General features: G+C 37.0%; 5 protein-coding genes across 5 annotated transcripts; 1 reads left to right on the top strand and 4 right to left on the bottom strand.

Moving 5' to 3' along the window:
* Positions 1–2,561: 2,561 nt before the first annotated feature.
* Positions 2,562–7,278, bottom strand: LOC103432931 (transcription elongation factor TFIIS-like). Its single transcript, XM_008371158.4, has 3 exons — positions 6,979–7,278; positions 4,328–6,193; positions 2,562–3,800 (listed from the first exon to the last, which is right to left on the bottom strand). The coding sequence occupies exons 2-3, from the start codon at positions 4,481–4,483 to the stop codon at positions 2,817–2,819; spliced, it is 1,140 nt and encodes a 379-aa protein (XP_008369380.1). The 5' UTR covers positions 4,484–6,193; positions 6,979–7,278; the 3' UTR covers positions 2,562–2,816.
* A 3,513-nt stretch (positions 7,279–10,791) lies between these two features.
* Positions 10,792–11,408, bottom strand: LOC139197819 (uncharacterized). Its single transcript, XM_070825801.1, has 2 exons — positions 11,370–11,408; positions 10,792–11,130 (listed from the first exon to the last, which is right to left on the bottom strand). Exons 1-2 carry the CDS (start codon positions 11,406–11,408, stop codon positions 10,792–10,794), a joined length of 378 nt encoding a protein of 125 aa, XP_070681902.1.
* A 3,849-nt stretch (positions 11,409–15,257) lies between these two features.
* LOC103432972 (rhodanese-like domain-containing protein 7) lies at positions 15,258–17,892 on the bottom strand. The gene is given in 6 exon segments (XM_029105972.2): positions 15,258–15,771; positions 15,886–16,179; positions 16,426–16,524; positions 16,624–16,722; positions 16,725–16,890; positions 17,450–17,892. Coding segments are annotated over 6 exon segments (1,416 nt in total). The 5' UTR covers positions 17,842–17,892; the 3' UTR covers positions 15,258–15,405.
* A 2,914-nt stretch (positions 17,893–20,806) lies between these two features.
* Positions 20,807–23,643, top strand: LOC103432930 (WRKY DNA-binding transcription factor 70). The gene is made up of 3 exons (XM_070825322.1): positions 20,807–21,675; positions 22,087–22,188; positions 23,097–23,643. The coding sequence occupies exons 1-3, from the start codon at positions 21,338–21,340 to the stop codon at positions 23,563–23,565; spliced, it is 909 nt and encodes a 302-aa protein (XP_070681423.1). The 5' UTR covers positions 20,807–21,337; the 3' UTR covers positions 23,566–23,643.
* A 601-nt stretch (positions 23,644–24,244) lies between these two features.
* LOC103432973 (WRKY transcription factor 55) lies at positions 24,245–26,780 on the bottom strand. Its single transcript, XM_008371194.4, is given in 4 exon segments — positions 24,245–24,956; positions 25,595–25,726; positions 26,213–26,658; positions 26,661–26,780. Coding segments are annotated over 4 exon segments (1,164 nt in total). The 3' UTR covers positions 24,245–24,490.
* Between the last annotated feature and the right edge of the window lie 352 nt (positions 26,781–27,132).

Below are 27,132 nucleotides of genomic sequence, written 5' to 3'. Positions count from 1 at the left end.
AGTTTAGCTAAAATGTCAACATGAGAATCATTTTTACTTCTGAACTTTATGCTGTTTATACATATAAAATCGGAAACTTGTTTAATATATTTTTAAAATCCATAATCAAATAATTAAAATAAACAATCGCATCAATTAGGGGGCTTGTTGATTATATTTCGTTTATTTACACTTCTCCTATTCTAAATTCTTTGATTCTTCCTCGGATTTTATTGAGTAAAAATGTCTTAAGGGGAGGATAGATATTCCAACTTAAGGGAAGAATGGAGAGTTACGAAAATTTTAATTTTGAGCTTAATTGCTAACAAACATCATTACATGATTTTAAATCTTAAGGTTTTTTACAACAAAAATTATTTTCCTACTACTCTATCACCATGGAAACTGTTAGTCCAATTATGCCAAAGGTATTCCTTCACTTGAACAATTGGTAAGACGTTTCTTCTATTTTTATTATCAGATTAACATTTAACCGTCGCTCCCTTGAATTATTATTATTTATTTTTTTGATCAAGTCTTTGCCTTGAATCGGGCACAAAGAATAGATCAGCAAGGGTTCGGAGGGCTGACGTGGGCCATGACACTTTGAAAAGTGTGCCTCTTCGTGTCGACAATGAGAGATTTTTCAATGTTATTGGTACATAGAATGGTACACCACGTGTCACTATACAAATGGTTGAATATGTGTGCTAAAAACTTAATAACTTAAAAAATAAAATTTCACATCACTCCTATTACAACACATGGTATACCACTTGTGTTTCCATCACAACTAAAAATTTCTCGTGGACAACAAATAAAAAGGAAAACTAACGAAAAGTCCAAAAAAACTTCTCATTTAACGAAAAACCATTTTTAAAGGTATAGTGCATAATGCCAGTTAAAGGTAAAAATATGATTTTTTATTAAAAATAAACAGTACTGGAAATATTTTGTTAAAACTCTCCAAATAAAACCATCCCACACTCTCTGCAAGCATCACCTCGATGCTCGAAACCTCTAACAAACACGTGCCTCCCCACCATGTCACGTGTCCAAAATGGACACGTGGAGCAACAAGAACACCGCCACCGTGTCATCCCCTCCAACCCTTCATCTATACTATTATATATATATATACACATCCACCCCAACCTAACCAACCACTTTGGCTAAAAAAACTAGGGTTCAAAAATGGAGCTCTCTCTGTGCCACACAAAAACGCACAACTTCTGCCCTTCCATCCTCCCCACACGCACAGCCAAAACCCCTGCAACTCCCAACAATTTAGGGTTCAGACTTAGGAACTGGCAGAACCATGGGGCGATCTTAAGGCAGGAAAGCTTGGACCGCAAGAAACAGGCGGTGGCGGTGAGGTGCGGAGACGAGGGATGCTCAACCGAGGTGGAAAGCGAGTTGGAGGCGGAGTTGAGGGCGGAAGAAGGAGCGGAGTGGATGAGGGAAGGGAGGTGGAGCGAGAAGTGCGGAGATAAAGGAATGGTGGAGCTTCTGGAGTGTTTGGAGCGTGAGGCGATCATGGGGGAAGACGAAGGCAAAGAACCCGACGACTACAACAGAAGGGCTCAAATATTTTACAAGAGCTCTAGGGTTTTTCAGGCTCTCAAGGAACGTTCCCAATCGTGATTTTTTTTTTCTTATTTATTTGTGAATGCTGATGGTTGTAATAATCGAATCGTTCGTCCAGTGTTTGTTCCAATATATAACGATTGTTTTGATAATTTTGGTGTGAAATGAATCCAAAACGCCATTAGATCCTTATAGTATGTTTTAATTTCAAGAATTATTAAGTTGTATGTAAAAGCAACCATTCAGTACTACGGTCTGGTGGTGTTCCTTTTACTTGGAAGTCTCGTGGATGAGGAATTTGATATTTAATTAGGTTGCCCATTGTGTGGCTTAACCGAACTTTTCTTCTTCTTAATGTAAAAATATCAATATACTCAAAAAAAGTTAGTACGTAAAAGCAAGGGAGGGTTAGAAGGCTAAAAGCACTTCCAAAATAAACGATGTTTACTGCATTATAAATTATTCGGCAAGAACCCACCGAATCATCACTTTCAAATACTTTCACATTCGGTATTATCCACCGAATTTATTATTAATGTTCGGCAGAACTATGGATGTCTTGAGACAAAAATTGAGTGTGACTAGAAAGCTCCCAACTGTTTTCTAGTGCTTTCCTGATTATAAAAGCACTTGTGGTTCAAATTGTCCCAATTTATGTAGTACCAATTTATGCGCTTCCAAGTTCTGCTGAAGAAACACACTCGCAAGTTGCAATATTGTTAAAAGCACTTGCTTCCACAGCCAAAAGCAAACCAACAACAAAAGCTTATGTTTGGAAGAAAACGATTTATGCACTCCCCTTTTCTTCAATTTTTCTAATATTCGAATTGAATATACCAAAAAGAATCAAGGGACGAAAACAAAAGAAAATTACAGAAAGAGAAAACGAGAGCTTGAAGATCACTACCTTTTCAAAAATAACACACACCACAATCCCTAGGCTGGAATAACAGTCCAATAACACAGCAATATGAAATTACGAATCATCAGTGAAGTGAAAGAAACGAAGAGTGTCGATTCAATAAAAGCATCTCCAAACAAATTATGCCTACCAACTCCAGAACATGAAAACATGATTGAAGAAAGAGTTCTACATGCTACAATACTCGAATGGGAATCATTCGTCCTGACTAGTTCCCGTTCGTCCAACTGCCCTAATCGCACCACCACGCTACAAACTGCACGTCTTATGACTCTTAACTTACGACGTCAAAATGGCAATAAAATGGCCATGGCTCCTACAAGAATCCCTAACAGAACTTCCAACGGTTATTGCAGTTTACACATGTTACATATGTTGTCATAGGTTCATCCGCACTCCGGGTCTGCATTTGGTAGTAGGTGGTCTTGCGCTGCCCACACCGACCACATTTGAATTGATCGGTTGTCGCTTTTGGTGGCCCTCCACGCTCGCACTCAAACAATGCTTTTTCTTCAAGCTTCTTGGTCTCCTCTTGCCTCTGATCACTTGCCATTTCCGCTGTTGACAGGTTCACAAGCCTCTCTGCCTTGATATGTCCAAGCAGAACTTTTCTCCGGAAATCTAGGTTCTTTTGGTCCTTCAGGTTGAAAATCAAAGATCGATACTTAGCCTTCTGAGAGCCGGTGGAACCACCCCAATTCTCAAAGAGCACAGATTCCACAGTGACAGCAACTCGAATAGGATCAGCTGCATTCACCTCATCGGCAAACCTTTCATCACCCTCCGCAGCAACCTTTGACAAGGCCTCATGCAGCAGTACCCTTACTTTGTCCCGAGCTGTATCATTACACTTAATCATAGAGGTTAACTTTGGGGGATCAGAGGAGTTGAGTGCTGGTTTCTTCACTTCTTTGGCTATCATTTCAACCTTAACAGTCTCCGCTGAAGCAGCTTTCTCAGTCCTGACAGGATTAGGATTTGGAACCTTCCTTTCTGTTTTGACAGCTCCGGAACCATAAGCATTCTCAGATCTTGGTTTGACATCACGATCAACCTTCTTAACCTCAACAGGTTCAGCCTTGGAAACCTTCTCAACCTTCACAGCAGATGTCTTCTGAACCTTCTCAGGCCTGGGGCTGTCGGCACGTGGAGAATCACGTTTTAGAGAGTCTATTCTCTCCAAGTTCACATTTTTCGCAGTTTTTTCTACCTCGATCATAACAATCTCTTTCCATTTATCCAACAGGCCAGAAGCAACAGACTGGATTTTCTTTCTAGGATGCTTTGTGAGATGTCGAAGACGCTTCCCAACCTGGAAAATTACATATCAAAGGTCAGAACAAACCTCAAACCCAATTTCACGTCTTTTCACCCATGCCCCATAGAAAAAGATTTAGACAACGCAGAACAATCTACAACTAAACAAACAACACATCTTGGCCATGGACAGGACATCATCTAGATACTGTACTTCAATTTAATCTTAAACGTCTCTAAGAGCTAAAACTGCATACCAAAATTTACGGAAAAAAGTTGAATCCACAGACCAATGTGACATTTCAAATTAGGACACAGAAATTGCAGCTTTATTTCTTATGGAAGATAAATTCTGGTCTATGAATAATATGTTCAAATTGTTTTAGTCTACCAAATTTCTTCTAAAAAACAAGAGAAAATAAAAGGATAATTAAACTTTTAGATAAAAAAATTGATTCATGTCATCTAGATATGAGTAATTGAATTAACAGCGGAGAATAAAATCAAAACAATATTTTGACAAAAAAAATAATTCAAATTAAATTCAAATTAAATTTGGGACAAAAAGAAAAAGGAACGTACTTGGGTTGAGACGAGGATTTGATGAGTGACGGGAAAATTCCTGAGCTGCTCGAAGGCCTCAAGGCATTGGGTTTCCTCGATTCCTCCGTCGCAAGATGTGGCGGCGTCCGCCGTCTTCTTCACGGCGTCGAACAACTCCAGAAGCTCCTTCTCCATCTCCCCCAATTCGCAATTTTTCCTCTAAATTGACTAACAAAATCCACCCTTTGATCAGTGAATCGAAGGGAAAGAAACCCAGAAAACCTAGAAACCGAATCGACAGGGGAGTAAGAAACCTAGAGAGAGAGAGAGAGAGAGAGATTGGGACTGTCGAAAGTCCTCCCCTTTATTTTGCTTCCGGCAAAATGTCCTGGTCTGTTTCCGAGACGCGAACAAACGTTTAGACTATATCTGGAGATCGGACGGCCGACGTTGTGCCGCGTGTGTTTTAGGGTTCGGTTTTTCTGTTTGCGTCCTACTTCTTACGTTCGTTTTGGAGTTTGGCGCGTCAAGTTACGCGCCTTCTCGAGTCTACCTACCTACCACTACCAAAACCTAAAATTAGAATGGGAAATTCAAAATTGGAATCCATAGATTGAGTTCGGTACTGTTTACTTTCGCACGCTTTTGCCTTTTCCTTTTTAAAAAAAAAAAATTAAACATTATAAATTAAATAAAAAAATTAGCCTATCCCAACTGGGTCGGGTACCCATTTTGGAGTTGAAGGCAAATGGGGCATCTTATAAGGGATGAGTATGATGGGCTTTGGTCTCCAATCCATGACCCAAATACAAAAATATTGCATGAGAGTCGCTTTAACATTCCCCTTGTACTTCTCTCTTTATTTCTGTTTTCTTTGTTCAATCCCTAGATTAGAGAAAGGAGAAGAAATGCAGAAGAAAAAAAGTGCGAAAATCACGTCTTCTTGCATGAGTGTCATTCCATATAAAAAAGTGCGAAAATCACGTCTTCTTGCATGAGTGTCATTCCATATAAACTTTAGAGTCATGCTCTCCTAAGATACTCATTTTGAAGACCTAAGAACCAAATGCATATTGACCAAAAAAAAAAAAAAGGTTAATATTTGACAAATTAATAAAGCAAAACCAACTTAAAATCTATCAACCATTAGAAAACTCTGTTTTTTTTTTTTTTACTTTATTAAGTGTCAAATATTTTAAACCACTTAATCTAAACTAATATAATTTTTTCCTAATGTGCATTTGATCCTCACAAGTCCTCATAATGAGGACCTTAGGAGAGCATGACTCATAAGCCTTAATATGCAAATGAAATTTACAAACTCCTAAATTCCGACATAAGGCTATTAAGGAGTCATTTCTCATTGGCTTCAAATCACTATCTGACACGTAAATGAGCTATTTTCGTTAAAAATGCAAATCATTGTCTAACATGTATGCAAAAGTAACTCCGTTAAAATCAGGAAAGAATAAATAAGTTTTGCAGATGTGTCAGATAGTAATTTATCAGCAAGACGAATGGCCAAGGAATGCTTGTTTCATTTACATAATGTGTGGAATTTCATATGGTTATTTGTTTATAGAGGATTAGAAGATCACATTCACATGCCAAACAAAACACAGATAAGAAAGTAGACTGCAAGAATGCACAAACAAAGACCCTGGAATTGGTAAGATAATGCAAAGAAAGGCCTTTGTAACGATGATCAACATGTAATTAACGATGATCAAGGGTACGAAAGTACATGATTATTTGCATAAACTCTTCCACTTGGTAGTTTCATCAACACAAAGCTCAATCCACATAACAGAAACCGAAAAGTTTTACCAGAATGTTCAATTCCCTTCCTCACTTAGCTTCGGGCTCTGGCTTCTCAATAAAGGTCTTCCTAATCCAATCAAACGGCTGCAAAACAAAATTACAAAATATTAGACTTAATTCTTAGATTAATAACTTATAAACGCAAAATAACAATGATGCAAACATAGGCTCTGGGAAAGTGCAAAACAAAACCAGAGCTTACAAAAACTCATCGCCTTCCGGCTAAGTTGGAGAAGTTCATGGAACTTCCGACAGGTCGAAATTTGAGAAAATTAATAATGAAAACATGATAAATTGCAACCAAATTGTAGATGGATTTCATCCAAACATAACTCTCTAATACATCCTCCGGCAGGAGTCCAACGAATGGTGCTCCATGGCTAACGATTTTAATTCTTTACTTTTACGGGATTATGATCATCTGCTAATGATCGTAATTCTTTCACACATAGCAAATTAAAACTAATCTTCAATTGTGCTACTCGGTACCTTCTCAGCGGAAAACAGTTATTTGAAATTATAAACGATTAAAGTTTCAGCAACAAGCAGATTACTCAATCAGAAAACACATTCATCAGGATTTGAACCGATGGGAGTCAGCTGTAATTAATAATTATCAATAATTAAAAGTAATAAACCAGAAATTCTAGCAAAAATACAGTAAAATCTGCAGTCCAATCCTCCGTTTCCATGCAAATGGATTCATCATCCGCAATCTCAGTGCTACAATTGTTTAAAAAACATGGACTTTCGATAATCTTTGATCAAATTTGCACACGAGAAATGATTTATTTCAACAAGAAGATAAAAAGGCGCGATCCAACAGAGCGCGTGGAAAATCGAAGCGACAGGCATGAAAGTTTACAGACCTGGACGAGCCAAAGGGCACCGGTAAAGGCGGCGACGCCCCACGCGGCGGCGGCTTGGACATCGGTAGTATGGGGACGAAGCCTTGGCTTCACGAACTTGAACATGCTCAATTCACCTGCCATTTCCTCCGATTTTCTGTATTCTCAGCCCTAACCCGAAAATATCACCCGAATTAAATGAAGGAAATCTTTGTTTCTCAGTCCGCACAATGTGTCAGATCAGTGGCAAAATGTACGCTAACATAATGAAGACGGAATCTTCCACTGCGGTCGCTGATATGCTGTATCACTTTGATTATCAATCTTCCGCCGTTGATTCTGCGGGACCCTAAAGTCATCCAACTAATTGACGATCAATGTTTTTTTCAGATTAATGAAAAACACTTTTAAAATTAGAAAAATTAATTTAAAAAATTTAATACAAATTTATTAATAATAAGCACATAAATAAGGAATAACAAGCCTAAAATTGAGGAGGGTGAAGTCAAATTAGAATTTTATAGGATTTTAATAGATTTCAAAATTCGGGTATAGCTAATTAGATTTTAAAAAAGGATTTTGAAATCATAATGTAGCCAAATTATGATTTAAAAAGATTTTGAAGAATACATCAAAATCCAAGAGTAGTCAATTACAATTTTAAAGAATACATCTAAATTCAAGTGTAGTGAAAATGTAAAAGATTTGTTAGGATTTTAATAAGTGAAGAATTTAGATAGATTTGAAGGTAGGTGGTATATATACCAAAGAGCATCAAGAATCCAACCTCCCCCTTCAGATTTCTTTTCACGCAACCACAGAAGATGAACATTCATCTTCCCCGTCCCTCCCTTCCCTACCATCGCCTTCAACCTTACTATTCAAACTATAAACAAACAAAATCCAAGGTGATGGATTGCAATACATAGTAGGCCAAGGTGATTGCAGAGAAGAAGATGTAGAGCAAGAATTTTGTGGCAGCCCTTTGGATCCATTCACACTCAAATCATCAAAATTGACCAAGCCAATATCACAACCCATATTCCAATCCAAAACCCACTTCACAGAAACCAACTAAAACCTCCATTTTTCCAAATGCCCATATTCCAACTTGCCCAACATTTCTAAGAAATTCAATGCTCACTTCAAATTTCATAGCAAATAACTTAAAAAATAGCTTCACATTTTCGTGCCAAAGACATGGGTTTATGTATCGAATTTTCTTCGTTATTGTTGGCTTTTGGTGCTTCGGTCATTGGAAGTAGACCAGTAAACGGATCGGATTTATTGGGTTTGGGTCGGGTTGAACCCGATCCGTTAATTTAACGGATCACCCGAACCCAACCCGTTAAGCTAACGGGTCATCTGAACCCAACCCGTTAAGCTAACGGGTCACCCGTTTCAACCCGTTTCACCCGTTAACTTTTTTTATTTTATTTTATCCAATTGTCCTCTCGGAGACATTTCCACAAACACAAGCTGTGCAAAGTCTTTGGTATCGCTCTGCTCAGGTTCTTGAATTTTCTTGAACATTTTCTTCTGCCCGATTTATGGTTTTATACATCGATTCATAAATTACCAATCTTTTAACTTCTTGACGCCATGAATGCGAATTTTCAAGAAATTTTGGCCAGGATCGCCAGAACAATCCCTCCTCTTCGCAGCTTAACAATTTCAGAGATTTCTCCTCCTCCTTCTGGTAATTGGTCCCAATTACTCCAAGATTTTCTTGGATTTTTACCTTCAAAAATGTATTTATCATTTAATAATTATTATTAATTGTCTTTGAAGTGCATTGAGATTCAAGAGGGATGCGAAAGAAAAAGAAAGAGAAGAATTCAAGAGCGACAGGCTGCAAAGCAGAAACACTGCAATGCGAGACAAACTGCACAAAACTGCAAGTCTGCAATGCTTATAATTGACAACTGAAATTACACAAAAGCCCTTAATAACGGGTGTAACGGGTGGTTAACGGGTTTCGCGGGTTCACCCAAAATGACCCGTTATTTAACGGGTGTTAACCACCAAACCCGTTAAACACTCACCCAAATACTCATTTTAACGGGTCGGGTCGGGTCGGATTAACGGGTCGGGTTTGAAATGCCAGGTCTAATTGGAAGGCACTCTCTTTGGAAGTCATTGAAAGGCACATAAGAGAGGAAAATGGGCAGAGGAAGAAAGAGATTTCTTGAATTTTTGTTAATTGAAGGGATGGAATCACTCTTTTTTATTTAATTTTTTTGACATAAAAATTTATTTTCTTTTTGAAAATCCTAAGAAATCCATGGAAGACAGCCCATACAAATTCATACAAATCTATATAAATCTGCCAAAATCTATGTAGAATTGTAAAGTCTATTAAAATCATTTCAAATCTGTCACTTAAAAAAAAGTATTAAAATCCTATGAAATATAAATTGACTACACCCCCTAAATGTCCAATGCCTAATGGGCCAAAACTGCTTGGAGTCCATTAATGTATAAGGTCACCTTCAACCGAATGAGGGACAGAAAACTCGTTTTAGGTCATCTCCAACCGAATGGTCCAGATGGTCAGATGGTCGAAAATAGTCCAAAAACCGTCTCCAACCGAGGGCTAGGCTAGAGGGCTCGTGGGCCCCACGGAATCTGAAAGGGCCAACTGGTTGGCCCAATCCAGTCAGTCTCGAGCTGGACCAGAAATTCTAGCATTCCTATCGGATATAACCGACAGGAATTCTAGGCCAAATTTCAAATGCAACGGCTAGCTGACATCAGTTAGCCGTTATTTTTTATTTATTTATTTATTTACATTTTTATTTTATTTTTTATTTTATTTTTACACTATTTTTTTCTTATAACTTCTATTTTTTTCTATAACTTCCTATAACTTCTATTTTACAAAATTTGTTTTATATTTTTTCTAAATTATATTTTTTTCCTATAACTTCTATTTTACAAAATTTGTTTCATATTTTTTTTTAATTCTATTTTTTCCTATAACTTCTATTTTACAAAATATGTTTCATATATTTTTTAAATTCTATTTTTTTCCTATAATTTCCTAAGCCATTATACAACATTAAATTAAATTAAGTAACATGAAACAACATTAAATAACATTAACCAACATAAAAAATTTACAACATAAAACTTAAATGCCTACTCCATGCTATTTTTGGCTCAAAGATGTGCAACAAGATCCTGTTGTAGGTACTTATCTGTGGTATGAAAACATATCATTTTATAGCGCCTCATGTACTCATTTATAGAGATACTACCAATTCTTGAATTGAAAGACAAATTAGGTCCATCATATATTTTTGCACGAGCCTTTCTTGACCTATTTGGATATTCTTGGTCATCATCAGACTCTCTATCAATATACCCATCTCGCTCATCCTCCATTATCATATTGTGTAATATGATGTAAGACATTATAATGGAGTCCAAATTTTCTCAACCCCACCCTTTTGCTGGTTTGCTGATGATCTTCCACCGTGCTTGTAGAATACCGAAAGCTTTCTCAACATCTTTTTGGTATGCTTTTTGGTGTAAGGTAAACAACTTTTCTGCATCATTCATAGGGTTTGGAATTGCTTGGACAAGTGTCGTCCACTTTGGGTAGATTTCATCTGCTAAGTAATACCCCATATTGTATTGACGACCGTTTATGTAGTAGTCAAGTTCAGGTGCTTTACCTTCCATCAGGCGATTGAAGAAGGGTGAACGCCCAAAAACTGTAATGTCATTTTGAGATCCAGGGACACCAAAGAAAGCATGTTAGATCTATGTATCATATGAGGCAACCGCCTCTAACACAACAATTGGCTTTCTCGACCTTTTGCAGAAGCCTCATTGCCATCCGGTGAGACAGTTCTTCCAATCCCAATGCATGCAGTCTAATGACCCTATCATGCCCGAAAACCCATAGTCTTCAGCTTTGCGAATGAGCCGATTCAGATATTCTTGATTTGGCTCGCGGAGGTACTCATCTTTGTAAACCTGAACAATTGTGTCACGGAATTGTTCAAGAGTATCAAGGCATGTAGACTCAGACATACCATGGGTTTCATCCATCAAATCAGCTAGAGAGGCATAGGCCATCATTCGGAGTGCAACAATAACCTTCTGATGATATGAGAAACCAGGGCGGCCTACTCTGTCCTGCTTCTGTCGAAAATATGGATTGACCTGTTGGACATCACGAAGTAATGCTCGAAGACATGATGCCTCATCCGGAAGCGATTTCTGAAATCCTCTTCTGTGTACATCGAGTTGGGGTTGAAGTAGTTGTTCATCAGATTAGCATGCATCATCGCTCTGTTTCGTGGTTTGTAAGAGCGACCAGCAACAGAGCCACCCCATTGAGGTTTTTCCTCAGTTGGCTAACACACCATGGTCGCAGCCATGTTTTGTTTTTTGCGCCTTACTTGAACTTCTTCATCAGACTCCCTATCTTCTCGTCTCATTTGTGCCCATTTTTCTTCCAATTTCGAATTGGATGAGGACCCCCAGTTGGAATCCGATGAGGATCCAAAGTTGGAATTCATTGCAAACTTGAATTGAAAGAGATTGAATTGAAATAGATTGAATTCAAAGTTGTGTGAATTATAGCTCAATATCCACCATATTTATAGCAAAAAAAAAAAATTCAAATCCAACGACTAGTTGACATCACTTAGCCTTTGTATTTGAATTTAAGTTGTTTTTAAATAATAAATTATGTTTGACCTTATGGCTCTTTGGCAATTGGTTGGAGACGGGTTTTTTTTTCTTTTTTTGACAGGGCTAAAACGAGTCCTATGGCCTTTTGGCCCTCGGTTAAAGATGGAGGCAAATATGGCCCTGTATTGTTCATTAAAATATTAATTTCTTAGAGGGCCAGAAGGCTAAAGCGAGCCATTTGTCAGCCTTCGGTTGGAGATGGCCTTAGCCCTCTGTTTGGACCCAATTTTACATTATCGGCCTAAACGATCGAGACTGTTGAATGAGCAAATATTAGACCGTTGGATGATAAAGTGGTAGAAATGATTTTTAGTTATTATTGAGAAATGATATTTTGATAATATTGTGTCTTAATATTAAGTAGGATATTTAAACCTAAGATTTGATATTTCCAGTTGGTTGTTTTGGAAAAAGTTGATCTAGTCCATCTTCATTTCGAATGAGCTCATCATATCAATTCCTAAATGCATGCAATCTCCTACGTGTCCTATTTTTTTATAAAAGAGTGGGTGGTACAAGTCAAATTGACTTGGAATTCATAGGTGGAGTTGTTGGATGTGATGTTTTTTGGAATATGGTGATTAGATTAAGTTGGTAAGTCAACATGTAAACACGTGGAGGGTGGGGATATGTGATCAAGTGGATATTTTCTTTGATAATGCGTAGTTGCACCTGAACAGATATCATGGAAAAGAAAGTTTTATAGTTGCATTGGGAGTTTTAATGGGATAAAGCAAGGCATTGATGGGAGTTCTGATTATGATGTGATAGGCCTAGAGGTTACCACGAATAGCAATCTGAAGGATAGGCCTCTGAAACGGATCAATTTTTGCTCCGCGAGTTTAAGTTGCAGCTGGACTCTACAATATTATTAGACATTGACAAGCAGAAAAATGAATACTATAAATACAAGACTCGGTGCAACATTCAAGGTACCTCTAACTCAACACATAAACTGCCTTGTGCAAACCCTCGCTCTACGTGAAACCTCTCAAACATCTTGAGATTTTTTTTATTTTCTTTTTCGCCAACACATATTCAATTTGGATAAACAGCACTGTGAAGGCAACAGGCAAACATCTTCAGTTTGGATAAACATCATTGTTGCCGTAGAATCAGCTGACCGTGAAACACCTTCAGTTTGGATAAACAGCACTGCGACATGGCCGACTAGTTATCTATCCAAGTCTGGGTCGAGAAGTATTCTCGAATCCTTATTGGCAGATGTTATCTTATTAGCCTTCTTGACAAAGTGAGGTGTTACAAGTTACTACATTCGGCACATTGAAAGCCGAATTTGATATTGAACTTCGCAAAACTAGCAGCTTTGTCTTCAGGCTCTAGAACCCAAAGGTCGAGATGTGTTCCTTTCTTAGCCGCAGTCGCAAGATTCAGAAGTCAGCAGCACACCCAACGCAACATCACAAATTTTACTCCTCGACCGACTAATTGGCACGCCCGCATACAACCAAATGACGTAGTTAGCTCATTAGTTACTCGGCCTATGCACCACGTAGGCTTGGTAGTTATTAAGGTCAACACCCACCAAGAAATTAATTTTTTAATGAACAATGTAGGGTAATATTTCTTACCATCTCCAACCGATGACTAAAGGGCCAAACATAGCCCTGAGACAAAAAATCATCTCCAACTGAGGGCCAAACATAATTTATTATTTAAATTTAAAAACTACAACTTAAATTTATAGGAAAAAAATGAGAATTTTTTAATATTTAAAAAAAAATTTGGCAAGAAAAAAAAAATTCAAAGCCAACGGTAACTAACGTCAGCTAGATGTTTGAATTTTTTTGGACTATAAATAAGGTGAATATTGGGCTATAATTCACACCTTTGAATTCAATCTCTTTCAATTCAAGTTTGCAATGAATTCCAATTTGGATCCTCTTCGGATTCCAACTGGGGGTCCTCGTCCAATTCTGAATTGGAAGAAAAATGGGCGCAGATGAGACGAGAAGATGAGAAGTCTGATGAATAAGATGAAGCATGGCGCAACACACAATATGTGGTAGCCATGGCTACGACCATGGTGTGTCAGCCAACTAAGGAATAGCCTTAATGGGGTGGCTCTGTTGTTGGTCGCTCTTACAAACCATGAAACAGAGCGATGACGCATGCCAATCTAATGAACAACTACTTCAACCCCAACTCGGTGTACACAAAAGAGGATTTCAAACTTCGCTTCAAGATGAGGCATCATGTCTTCAAGCGTTTACTTCATGATGTCCAGCAGGTCAATCCATATGATCGACAGAAGCTGGACAGAGTAGGCCGCCCTGGTTTCTCACCTCATCAAAAGGTTATTGTTACACTACGAATGATGGCCTATGACTCCCCAGCTAATTTGATAGATGAAACATTTGGTATATCTGAGTCTACATGCCTTAATACTCTTGTTGAATTCTATAACACAATTGTTTAGCTTTACAAAGAGGAGTACCTCATCGAGCAAAATCAATAAGATCTTGATCGGCTCCTTCACAAAGCTGAAGACCGTGGGTTTCCAAGCATAATAGGGTCATTAGAATGCATGCATTGGAATAGGAATAATTGTCCCACCGGATGACAATGAAACTTTAGCGGAAGGTCGAGAAAATCAAATGTTGTGTTAGAGGTGGTTGCCTCATATGACACATAGATCTGACATGCTTTCTTTGGAGTCCCTAGATCCCAAAATGACATTACAGTTTTTAGGCGTTCACCCCTCTTCAATAACCTAACGAAAGGTAAATCATTTCAACTTAACTACTACATCAACGGGCGTCAGTACAATATGAAGTATTACTTGACATATGACATCTACCCAAAGTAGGCAACACTTGTCCAACCAATTCCAAACCCTGCGAATGACGCCGAAATGTGGTTTACCATACAACAAGAGGCATACCGGAAAGATGTTGAGAGAACTTTCGGTATTCTACAAGCATGGTGGAAGGTCATCAAGGAACCAGCAAGAGGGTAAAGTCGAGAAAATTTGGACTCCATCATGATGTCTTGCATCATATTACACAACATGATTGTGGATGGGCCTAATTTGTCTTCAATCCAAGAATTGGTAGTTTCTCTTTAAATGAGTATATGAGACGCTATAGGATGATATGTTCTTGTGCCACAAACAGGTACTTACAACAAGATCTTGTTGCACATCTTTAGGACAAAAGAACCATAGAGTATGCGATTAAGTTTTATGTTGTTAAATGTTTTTTAAAATGTTGTTTAGAAAAAAATAGAATTTTTAATTTTTTTTTAAAAAATTTTGTTAAAAATAAAATCAAACATAACAGTTAGCTGACGTCACATTGACATCACCGTTGCATTTGAAATTATGACCTGGCCCGGGGTGGTTGGTTGGCTGGGTTGGGCCAACCGGTTGGCCCTTTTGCTTTTTTTTGTCCCGTGGAACCCATAAGCCCTTTGACCTAACTCTCGGTTGGAGACGATTTTCGAACTATTTTTGACCCTCTAGACCCTTATGTTGAAGATAGCCTAAGTCTCTTAGAATTGAGAGATTTTTTTGTGTGACCGGAACACAAGATGATATACCACGAATCACTATACAAATAATGGGATATGTATGTTAAAAAATTAATAATTTAAATAAAATCTTCCACCATGTATATAAAAACATGTGGTGTACCACTTGTGTTCTGGTCACGATAACAATTTCTCGCTGTGATTCAAAAAATCTTCAAAAGCATTCTTTCTTTCTTTCTCTAAACCTATTCAAACTGAATTTGATAGATTAGTAGCGCTCTGCTTGGTACTATCCGGTTTCCGTCCCTTGTCCTGACCATCGATGATCCCCCATGTCTCAAATTGCCTTTGTCGAGCTCTTGCCCTATCCTTCTCTTCATCAGATTTTGACGAGAAACAGTACGGACAAGTAACTCCGTGTTCCCACTGAGGAGACTCCATATCGGCATCACTGACCGGTTGCTTACACCCGTAGCATAATTTGTGAGTTCCCTGTGCTAACCCATGCTCAACCGAGACTCTCTTGTCAAAGACAAAGCACTCTCCCTCCCACAGGCTCTCTGTCCGCGGAACTTCCTCAAGATACTTCAGAATTCCGCCTTCTAGATGATAAACCTAAGAAACACATGTTCCAAATCAAACTATCAGCCAAGTTCGTTTTATCCTTCACAAACTAATCCTTTCCTACAGATAATATGTGGCATAAAATAGAGCTTGAAAGACATTCACCTCTTCGAAGCCCTTGCTGAGGAGAAAACTTGAAGCTTTCTCACATCTAATTCCCCCAGTACAGTACATGGCAACTTTCAGAGGTGTTTTTGGTTTTGATATCTCGAGCTGATTGTTGATGCTTTCATTTGGACTGTTGAGTTTCACCTCTGAATGACCATTCTCAGATTCTGAAGGTTGAAACTGATCGTCTACCCAAGATGGGAACTCTCGGAATGCTTTAGTGCACGGATCAACTGCTCCCTTGAACTTCCCTATTCTAGTTTCGTAATTATTGCGCACATCAATAACCACCTGGATATATGCATATCAAGCTGCTAAAAAACATGATCTTGTCAGAATTAAGAGCGAGTCATGAAGGTCAAGTTTTTTAATGTACTTGGTAACATTGGATAATATACTGCTTAGTCTGCTATAGACCACTCAAAAAATACAAATAAAAACTGAACTCAAAAGCAAAAGCACGGAATACATTCTGCAAATTGATTACAGCTCAGTGACATACTATGAAGACACCAATACAAGGAAGAAAATACTCACTGTATCTGGATCACTAATCAATGCATTCCAATCCCGTGGACTCACATACTTTCCGACCTTTTCCATTGGAGATACATCAGGCATTCCAAGACTAACAATCTGATAAACATGTGCAAGGAGTAAATAAGAACCACCTTATAAATGAGAACAACAAAATGTACCCGCAAGTTCACAATCAAGACTTATTTTAACCCGTACCTCCTTCTTCAACTTGACCCTCACATGATCCCATCTGAAGGGCGCATCTTCCCCTGCTGCCAGAGGAGAACTGCTAGTGTGCCAAAGCCAATGAAGGGCAGATGAATAGCTTCCTCCTCAGGACTAACAAGTGACTCCAATCTTCTTAGTCCCTCAAGGCAGTTATCATTTTGGATGAACTCAAGAACTTTCTCCACCGATTCTCTTGTCCCACAAATGCTCCCATTTATCCCTTCCCGGGCAAGTATGATACCGCCTGAAACATGATGGTCACGATCAGCGTAGTGAGGTACAAAATAGACAGTACATAAGCTCCGGAAGAGTAAAACAGAATCGAATAAAACCACAGGAAGATGCAATGTCACGGATTAATTATAGGGAGTTTTAACAAAACACTCTTGGTACTGCTCATTTTTAACGAAAAACCACATTTTTACCTTTTCCTATAACCATTCACTATATCTTTATTTGTCATTTTTCATTAAAACTAAAGTTTTTTTTTGGATTTTTCATTGGCTTTCCTTTAACTATAATCCCGTAAAAATGAAGTCTTTTGAGAATTGCTAACCACAAATTAAGAATTTAACAAAAAATTGACAAAAAATGCCAGACTTTATCAAATTATCTATCTAATTAGCCATTAGCCAACCAAAATTGATTTCGACATCTTCTAATCTCACCCAAATTAAGTTAATTAACCCAACAAAGCTTTAATCCCCAGTAGTCCAAGAATGTCTGAAGATTTGAAATTTAAAATTTATGGAAATTAACCATTAACAAACTAAAATTTAAGAAAATATAGAAATGCGGATGAAATGCGGGTACCAGTTCTTCGCAGAGCTGCTTCAATGGTTGCCGCAGAGAAGCATGGTCAGGAAAATCAGCGAACTTGTAGAAGGAGACCACCACGAGAATCTGCGAATCCGAGTTATCCGACTCGGGAGAGCTCGGAATCGGGACCGGACTGGTGGGCCCGGAGAAGCACCTGGAAAGCGTCATGCTTTGAGGGACGCAGCGAGAATCGGAGACCGGAATCCAACTGGGGTTGAAAAACGACTGAGGGGGTCGATTGGAGGGCGGCAAAACTGAAGAGGCGGGATGCAATCTAGGGTTAGGGTTTACGGAGTGCAGTGGAGGTAACCATAGCATCCTCAGCGACAGTGATGGAGGTGACCTCCAGCTTAGCATGGAGTGGACCGCGGGAGGTAAGGTTCGCATACGGCGCTGCGTTCGGTTAGGTTTCTGTATTGCTCTCGACGTGTGAATTTGCAATTAATGGCGGGACCACGTGGCGGGTGTATATTGGGTTAGATGCGTGGCTTTATCCAATCAATGCGCCGTATATTGTCTGTATTGTAAAAAGGTTTGAATTGGATATTTGAATGGCTAATGTTAAAATAAAATTTAACTAGCCGATAAGCACACGATCTGTGTATGTGAACAATTTCATTTTATTTTTTATTTTTTTATTAAAGAATATGATCAGTTTTTAAAATTTTAAAAAAAGTATGAAAAAAATAATGGTGTGACAATTTCTTTTAATAAGTGCATATTTTATCTTTATATTAAATAATTACTGTTTTGACCTCCTTATATAAATATTATGTATAAAAAATAAGGGTAAAATACGAAAAATAAGGATATGATGGTCATTTTTTAAAAAGATATAAAATTACTATTTTGCCCTCCTTATGTATGTATTGTGTATCAAAAGTGAAGAAAAAATAGAAAAAAGTGATGACAAAATAGGAAAAAAGGGGCAAAAGATACAAAATTACTATTTTACTCTCCTTATGTAAGTATTGTGTATAAAAAATGAGGGCAAAATAGAAAAAAAAATATGGTAAAAAGTTGACAAGGAGGATTCTTTTAATAATAATATATAGATAATATTTTATAAATTATATAGTGATTGATAATTAGATTATTTTCTAAATATTAATATAAAATTATTACTTAAGTAATGATATTATTATTACTTAAATTATTACCTATATGTTGTCATTATCTTACTTTTTTTTTCTTTTAAATAAACAATATTACATATACTACGGGAAGGATTTGGATTCCATCCGGATTTAAATTGTGAGAATCTTATAAATTCTCACATCTTAGTCATTCATCGTGCATCGTGCTGTCATAAATCATTTTATTTTTTTATTTAAAATTAAACACAAATAGTACCTTACAAAAACTGACTGTACAATGTACGATAAACAGTTAGGATGTGGGAAGTCCTAGGATCCCCACAAAGTGGATCCGGAGATGATCCTTTTCCCTAAGGGGATGGCTAAGTCTCACAATAGACTAATAATAATGTGATTCAAATTCATCTTTGGTGAGAATCAAACCTAAGACCTCTCACATACAATTGAAGAAGAATATCATTAAACCTTAATACTAAGTTACTTAATTAATTTACTTAGCATTATTTAAGTGTGATATTACTTAGGGTTCGTTTAGAGAAAACTTTTCGAGTTTAAAAAACACTAAGTATTTCTTATAATAGTAAACACGTCAAATGTTTTTTTCTTAATTTACTTATATTTTTATTAAAAATTAATTTCAAAATAAAATTCATAAAAAGCGTCTTTAACCACTTCAAAAACAATTCCAAAGAATCTTTAGTTTTTGAATAAAACAGTTGTTTTTTTAAGAGTGTCGTACAATGATCAATGGACCAATAAGCCAATTAGGGCTCTCCACCTGTGGATGAAAGGCTGGAGGAGTTACATTATAATATTATGTAATATATAAAATATATAGTTTTCAAAGGGGAAAGGGTTACATTGAAAGTGATGGTCCTAATACGGCCCACGTCGCAATTTGTACAGGATGTCTGTCGATTTTCTTTTTCAACACGTAAGGAGTTGTCAATTTCTTCATTTTAACTGTAATTTTAATCAATTATCTCTTCAAATTTTTGTAATTGATTAATTTTTTAGTTAAATTTTAATTTTAACCGATTACATTCTAAATTTTTATAATTGACCAATTTTCCTAAACGTTAATTTTAAAATTGTAAAAAGATAATTTTATTCCTAATGTAGACAACATATTGTTTTTCTTTTTCTTCTCTTCCACTAGTTTACTCCGTACACTTTTTGTTTGAATTTTAGGGTTTAGAGGAGAAATTAAAGTTCATGGAGGAATTGGCAAATTATAAATGTTCAGAAGGGTATTGGCTAAAATTAAAGTTCAACCAGAGGGAGGGTATGATTGGCAGCTCCTTACAAATTCGGGGTATTCGTTGGGGAAGGGTAGGATTGTCAACTCCTTATAGATTCGAGAGAATCGAAGAATACCTCTATTTGCATTTGGGAATTTTTGGCCCACCAGCAAGTACACGTTTATCACATTTGTTTCATCTCTCCAATAGAGTAAAGTAAGACTCGCCAACACATGCCGATCTCATTTCTATTAGAGAGGCGATTTAAAGGTGATATAAAAAATATAGCCAAAGTAACATTTTTGTTTGGCCACCAAGTTAACAACCTAGGGTTTCATTGCAACTATGTATATTTTGTAACATTTTAATCTCCCACGTCTTTTTTGATATTAACATCAGAAATGTCCGAACGCATTGCCCAATCAAAAATATCCCCGGTTAAGGTTAAGATATTAGAAAGCTCTGTTTGTGGTGAGTCGTAAATTTCATAGAAAGTTATTGTGAGAGTGAGGCTACATCAATTCCAATCTTTATGATTAGTCATAGGTTATGAAAGTTGATTAATCTTTGAAAGCAATTCTCCTTGGAATCGTTGGCCATCTAGAGTTTACGCCTTGATAATTGAGAAACGTAAAGATATTGCCTTTCAAAATTGGACCTCTCCGTAGACTTTATATCACATATTAACGTTAAATTGTAAAGCAACATAAAATTAACGAACAATCTCACATTTAAATGAGTCCGTTTAGCATTTCTCAACTCTAGATGGTCAACGAATTTATAGAAAATTGCTTTCGAGTGTCGGTAGCAATTCTCTTAGTGAAAACATGAACTACAAGATTTGTGATCAAAGTGTATCTAGCAAGAATCTAGGAAATGGATATGCATTGAATAATTACAGAGACTTTATTGCACCAAACAACACTCAAAAAGTAAATACTATGCACAGCCTGCCAGTTGGATTGGAAGATAACATGAAAAATACCAATGATGTAAGCATTTGCATCACCACATGACATCACATCAGCTTTGTAAGCATTTGATTTGTTTGGAAATTTCTCACTTTAATCATGTAATTATGTGATTAGGGATTTCACCTCCTTCCTTGCAACTTCCTATGAATTGCTTCCCACCTTCCTATTCACATACATAAAACCACATCCACTTCTCTCACCTCATCCATACAAACCCCAATTCAAAAATTTCCTTTTTCCACACACAAACATAGCAAACAAAGAGGAGCACCCCAAAAGCCATTTTTCTCATCTTTCATAAACCACTTCCCACTCTCCAATAGTTTGTTTGAAACTGTTTATGTAAGAAGCACTTCTATTAAGAAACGCTTTATCTAGAAGCTAATGAAAACTTTTCCTTTACTAAAAACCGTCAAACACGGTAAGAAACGCTTTTAATCATTTCAAAAGCAATCCCAATAGTGGTTACATCCAAACAAAACCCATTTCTTATATTTTCTCAAAAACAGTGAGAGAGAGAACAGAGGAGTTAAGGCTGGGAACAGAGCAAAAGCAGAGCATCGTGGAACGAATGGGAACCAACCACAAGAGACTGATCGAGGAGCTACTAGAAGGCCGGAAGACGGCGGTGGAGCTTCAGAGTCTGCTCCACAAGCCGTTCGGAGATCGTGAATCGGCGGAGGAGCTTTTGATGAAGATCATGACAACATTCACAGAGAGTCTCTCTGTTCTGACTGCTTCTAACGGCCATGAGGATCACCAGTCTGCTGCTTCCGGTGAGGTTTATCAGGTCAAGCCTGAACCTTCCCATGTGGAGCACTCGCATTGCGGTGACCGGAGCTCTGAAGGTTCCGGTGAGAGTCCAAAGACTCAGGCTTTCAAGGATCGGAGAGGTAGCTACAAGAGGAGGTAATGAATTGAAACATCTCAATCATAGATTAATATGTGAATAATTGTTTGCTATTTTCTTTTATTTGTTTACTTTCCTATCTAGTATGATACACAAATCAGGGGTGTATTGTCAATTTCATATATTTGTTTAACATACGGACATGAGTTAGGTTGGTTGGCTGAAACAGTATATTTGTTCCGTGAAAGCGAGTTTAAATACCCTTGTGTAGCTCATGATAGTTTAAAATATCGCCTTATACCGTATCTCAATGTTTTTAACTGAGTTAATTAGGATTTTTATACTCAATTAGAAAAGAATTTAACGTTTTCGAAAAATAATGAGTGTAAGTTACTTAGTACTTATTTTTTAAAATTAAATAAAAAATTAAATCCAAGACTAATAAGTTTATTTCATCTTCTTGGTTGCAGAAAGACATCTCAATCATGGAAAGTAATCTCTACCAAAATTGAAGATGGTCAGGCTTGGAGAAAATACGGCCAAAAGATAATCCTCAAAGCTTCATATCCAAGGTTTGTTTTTATTTTTAAGAATATATGAACAATTTTTCGGGGAAAATGATTTATTCAAAATAAATGTTCTCATTTATTTTATTCAATTTTAATAGTAGAATCAAATATGGATGTGCATAGAGAAAAACAGTGTGGCAATACAGGGGTATATTTAGTGTTTAAAATTGTATTGCATTGCATAACTTGTTAGATTCAAGTATGTTAAAAGAAAAAATAAAAGTAAAAAAATGAAAGGTAAAATATGGATAATTGTTAAGTAATACTTATTCTTTTCTAGTCACAAAAGTTATTAAACTCTTATCTTTATTTTTTATTAAATAGTTAATGTTAGGGGGTTGGTGTTGAGAATTAGTAGAAATCAATTCCGTATTGTGATGCATATGCATAATTATTTTCCATCGTTATGATAAACCGTTAGCTGCCTATATCTTTATTTCTTACCTTCACATAGCTTGACAGCTTGCATCCAATATGAGTTAGGACTTGTTTAAAAGTGCTTTTAAAATGATTAAACGTATTTTTGAAAACACTTACAAACAAGCGTTTAAAATCCAACTCATGAAGAAAAGAACTAGAAAGAAATAAATGAAGTATGGAAATCCTAACTAGAAAAGTCGGTGTTCACATTGTGTGGTTACAACAAAGGTAGGGTTCACATTTCACTATTGAAAAGATGCACAGTACAAACATATGAAGTTAAAGCACCAGGCCCCAATCATTGAAGGGCATTCAACAAACAAAGTGGATTGAATTTAATTTACGTAGCCAGTAAGTTTGTGTCGGCGCATTCTCAAATTTTAAAAATATAAATGTATTTTCTCGTTCCTTTTATGACAACGTTTTACAATAAAGTGTTTAAAAAACGTTACCAGACGGACTCCTTAACAGTTATATAATCGCATTTACAGGGCTTACTTCAGATGCACAAGAAAGTATGATCAAGGTTGCAAGGCAACCAAGCAGGTCCAACAAATCCAAGACAACCCACGCACGTACCAAATCACCTACATTGGCGAGCACACGTGCAGAACCATGATCAAGGCTTCTCCAATGATCATCGGCCCTGATCTTTGGCCATCTCAGACTGTTAGCTCAGAATCTGGGTCCCCACATCGCCAAAACCCTAATTTCTTTGGCTCATCCTCGTCGTCCATTCCCATCGTCAAACAAGAAGATTCCAAAGTGGGGACACCAAGTGATGTAACGGACAACAATGTGTGGCTTGGTTTGAAGGATCACTTGGATTTTTCCGAGCCTACCGGAATCTGCGTGTCTTCCAATGAGAACGTGGTTTCAAACATGCAGTGGGACGACATGGTTAAGTCTATTAATTTTGAGTGTGATATTAATTTTGATGAAGGTTTTGATGCTGTTTAATTTGTATCTCCTTAATAGCAAGGGTTTCTGAATAATGATGTAAATAATCAGTTTGAGTTAGAAGAAGTTTCACGTTGATTGTGGTTTCGTATCCCTACTCATCAATCGAGTTCAGTGCAATGCTACGTAACTAAACAAATACTAACTAATTAATTAGTTTTTGGTCTAGTAATATTATTACGAGAAAAAGAAAATCCGAATTTGTGGCGGTAGATAGAAATTCTTTAACGATCACATTAGTCCGAGAAAAAGAAAACCCTAATTTGTGGCAATAGACAAAGATTATCTAACGATCGCATTAGTTGTAAAGTAACAAAGAATTAAGTTAATTTTACTTAAAAGTTTACAAAAACTGGACATAAGTGGATTTAGTTAGTTGAATAGTTGCTTCATCTCACATCTAATTGAGTTTAAATTATTGACGTCGTAATATGGAGTATCCTAATAATGATGTTCATGATCAGTTAGTTAGAAAAACTGAAACCACATTAACTAATGTGTAAGCCTATCGTTAACTCATAATCTTCCTTAGGGTCATCCCAAACTTGTCATGGAAAAGAAGTGGGCATGCACATAACATAAGTGAACATAGTATACAATTTAAAATTAACAAAAATTAAACTGCTATGCCAGTGGGCTCATTCTCTTACTTTCGAATTTGGATTATCATTCTCGGAGATTAGATCACTATAAAATACCATTTTTCAAAATAAATAATAAATAAGGTTTACAAACACCTATTGACCAGAAAAAAAGTTTACAAACACCTGTGTGAAACTACTTTAATTAACCTCCCTAGAAGACTAGGATGACTGACTCAGATTAATTTGGTTAATTAGCTCCTATGATCTTTTCATTGGCTGAACAACATTATAAAGAAAATTGACCTGCCGGCCCAAGTACAAGCATTTCCTGCCTAGTGATCTCAATTTTTCTTGTCATCTGGCTCCCATGTACGTTCAGCAGAACTGAAAATAAAATCCATACTGCTGCTGCTGCTGCCTGAATTAAACATAGCATCAGCCAAATCCATCACAGGAAAGTCAACTTCTTTACCGGGGTAACGTGTGCCGGTGGATGTACCGACGTCATCACCACCGCCGCCACAACTGCCACCGATCATACCACCGCTGCTGCTGCCCCCTCTAATAGGGTTAAAGTCCATGGAAAGCCATCGAGATGTTGGAGGCTCAGTGGTTGCTGCCATCTGATCTTGTGTAATATGATGATCTGCTGTGGGTGTTAGAATTGAAGGTGCAGTGGCTGACATGTGGCATGTGTGTTCACCTATGTACGTTACTTCAAATGTCGAGGGATCATCGTCCAGCCTCTGGACATGCTTCTTGGCCAGGCAATTGTACAACTTTTGATGGGTGCATCTATAGTAACTCCTGAAAAAGAAACATGATATAATTAATCAGCAAAACAACACTTGAAAGTAACGTTTTGAAGAGAAAGAAAAATACAATGTATCAAACTGTTATACATGCAACCAACATTAATAGTTGACGGATAATGAATTTTTATTTCTTCTATAGTTTGGCGATTTAAGTGATTCATTAAATTACGAAGGAAAAAAACTTATCACCCGTCAACTGTTAATATCATTGTCATAATCAGAGGCTTCATTAATTAAGTAATTTAGTAGTTAACTGTGACTAAACATTTGAATTTAGCGAATATATAGTACTAATTGAACATTCTCAAGTCCCTCCACTCTGGGCATGGGTTTTCCCATTTACTAAGAAGCAATTGGTCATAAGAATTAAAGATTGTTTGCCAAATTCTGGTCAAAACTGACTGATTGCTGACCAAGTCAAGTCTGGTCCACGTATGAATATTTCATTCCATGAAAAAAATGACACTAATTATACCAACTCGAACAAGTTAAAGGCCTCCAATATCTATCATATATAGCATTCCTGGTAAACCACTAAGATGAAGTAGAAGAACGCGACATATCTTTGAATTGAACATGTCAAATACGATATAATTAACCTTAATCTATGATTATGGTCAAATTAATTACCTTGGGAATCTGCTGTTTATGATCTCCTTTTGACCATATTTTCTCCAAGTGAAGCCATCCTCTGGTGGGATTTCAGTGTTTCCAATCCTAGGTGCTGGCACTGTCATTTTGCTAATTAACCCTTGATCTTTCCTATTTAAGAAAATATAATAGTATGATTAGAAAACAAGTGCATGCTGCCGAAACAAAGTACTTGATTCACAAAGTAAAAGCCATATAGAGTTTATATGCTTTATTGAGGTCATTTTCTAAGAAGCAACCTGGTAATGCTCTTCTGCTTTCGATACATTTTCCTTCTCTCTTCTTAGCAAAGTTACCGTATTTGTTTTCATACTCTAGCTATAGGACAGGCAACTGTTCTTGTCGATAATATGTCGATATATTATCATCGCCAATACATGAACATGTTATTAATACAATATTGACAATAACGATACAATACAGACTACGTTGTGTTGTTCAACCATCATACACAGATACACACACAAAGCAATATCTTTTACAGAGTTGTCTTGGTGCCAATAATTTAACATAATGTTTTTACGTATACATGCACAAATTAAGGTCATGTTAAGTAATCACATAATATAATCTCTCAAATTTTGGAGATAAACGAACCTTTGTCGCGGTCTTTGTGAGCTTGATGAAGCAATGTTCAAGTCAGAAGCTGGCACAACATCCACTGCCTGAGAACCCCTAACTGCCGCCTCCAAACCCCGGATATCAATGCCGCCACTGATCTTCGCTTCGTTTCGATCAGCTGCTAGTTGGGTTTGGATTATATCCATTGCCTGCGGATTAGACCTCAGCCATTGTTCAACACTTGTTCCAATCTGCTGGTGCTCAAGTGTTAAAGTGTTGTGAAGATATGAACTACTACTTGAATCTTGACTATGTAAAACCCTTTCCTTTGCTGAACCAAAAATCTTTGTGATTTTTTCCAATGAATTGAAAAGTGAGTCAGGTTGGGTGGCCAAGTTGGGTAGGGTTTCTCCAAGCTCTCTAGCCAACTCGCATCCATGGAGGATTAAAGAAATGATGTCATCCATGGCTTCTGGTTCTAGCTGCTTTTGCTTTTCTTTTGGATTGGTTTGGATTTGAAGATGTTATGGTGGTGGTGGGGAAATTTAAATGTGTTGTGAATATAAGCTGCTTTTGTGAGGCTTCTTCTGAGTTGGTGCTCCATGAAAAAGATTGAGAAATTGTTCAAAGGTATTTTTGTTTCTTTTACACGGTACAAAATTTGGAAAGTACGCAAATATGACCAAGTCTTGGTCAGATGGGAACAGGTGCTGGACCACTTAATTCGGATTTCAATTTCAAACCTTCTCTTTTCCTTAGTCTAGAAGAAGACTTGCTTCATGAGGAGTGTACAAATTGTCATGGTCAACTGATCTAACTCATATCTGTTAAGGCATATGTTTGAAATAATTAACTCATCTTAATGAGTCATCTATTTATCTACAACATGAAAAGATCCACATACACTGATGAATAAAATACTTGTACGTCTAATATATATTTTTATTTATTTGAAT

The sequence above is a fragment of the Malus domestica genome, chromosome 07 (genome assembly GCF_042453785.1).
Source record: "Malus domestica chromosome 07, GDT2T_hap1".
Classification (NCBI taxonomy): domain Eukaryota; kingdom Viridiplantae; phylum Streptophyta; class Magnoliopsida; order Rosales; family Rosaceae; genus Malus; species Malus domestica.
The sequence above is the reverse complement of the archived record's forward strand: the minus strand, read 5'-3'. Positions and strand labels throughout refer to the sequence as shown.

Excerpts from the sequence above, each read along its gene's own strand:
- LOC103432931 (XM_008371158.4), bottom strand. The coding sequence starts at position 4,483 with ATGGAGAAGGAGCTTCTGGAGTTGTTCGACGCCGTGAAGAAGACGGCG. Across the intron at positions 3,801-4,327 it reads AAATCCTCGTCTCAACCCAA|GTTGGGAAGCGTCTTCGACA; the intron begins GTACGTTCCTTT and ends GTAATTTTCCAG.
- LOC139197819 (XM_070825801.1), bottom strand. The coding sequence starts at position 11,408 with ATGAGACGAGAAGATAGGGAGTCTGATGAAGAAGTTCAA. Across the intron at positions 11,131-11,369 it reads AGTCTGATGAAGAAGTTCAA|GTCAATCCATATTTTCGACA; the intron begins GTAAGGCGCAAA and ends GATGTCCAACAG.
- LOC103432930 (XM_070825322.1), top strand. The coding sequence starts at position 21,338 with ATGGGAACCAACCACAAGAGACTGATCGAGGAGCTACTAGAAGGCCGG. Across the intron at positions 21,676-22,086 it reads AGAGGTAGCTACAAGAGGAG|AAAGACATCTCAATCATGGA; the intron begins GTAATGAATTGA and ends TCTTGGTTGCAG. Across the intron at positions 22,189-23,096 it reads CTCAAAGCTTCATATCCAAG|GGCTTACTTCAGATGCACAA; the intron begins GTTTGTTTTTAT and ends TCGCATTTACAG.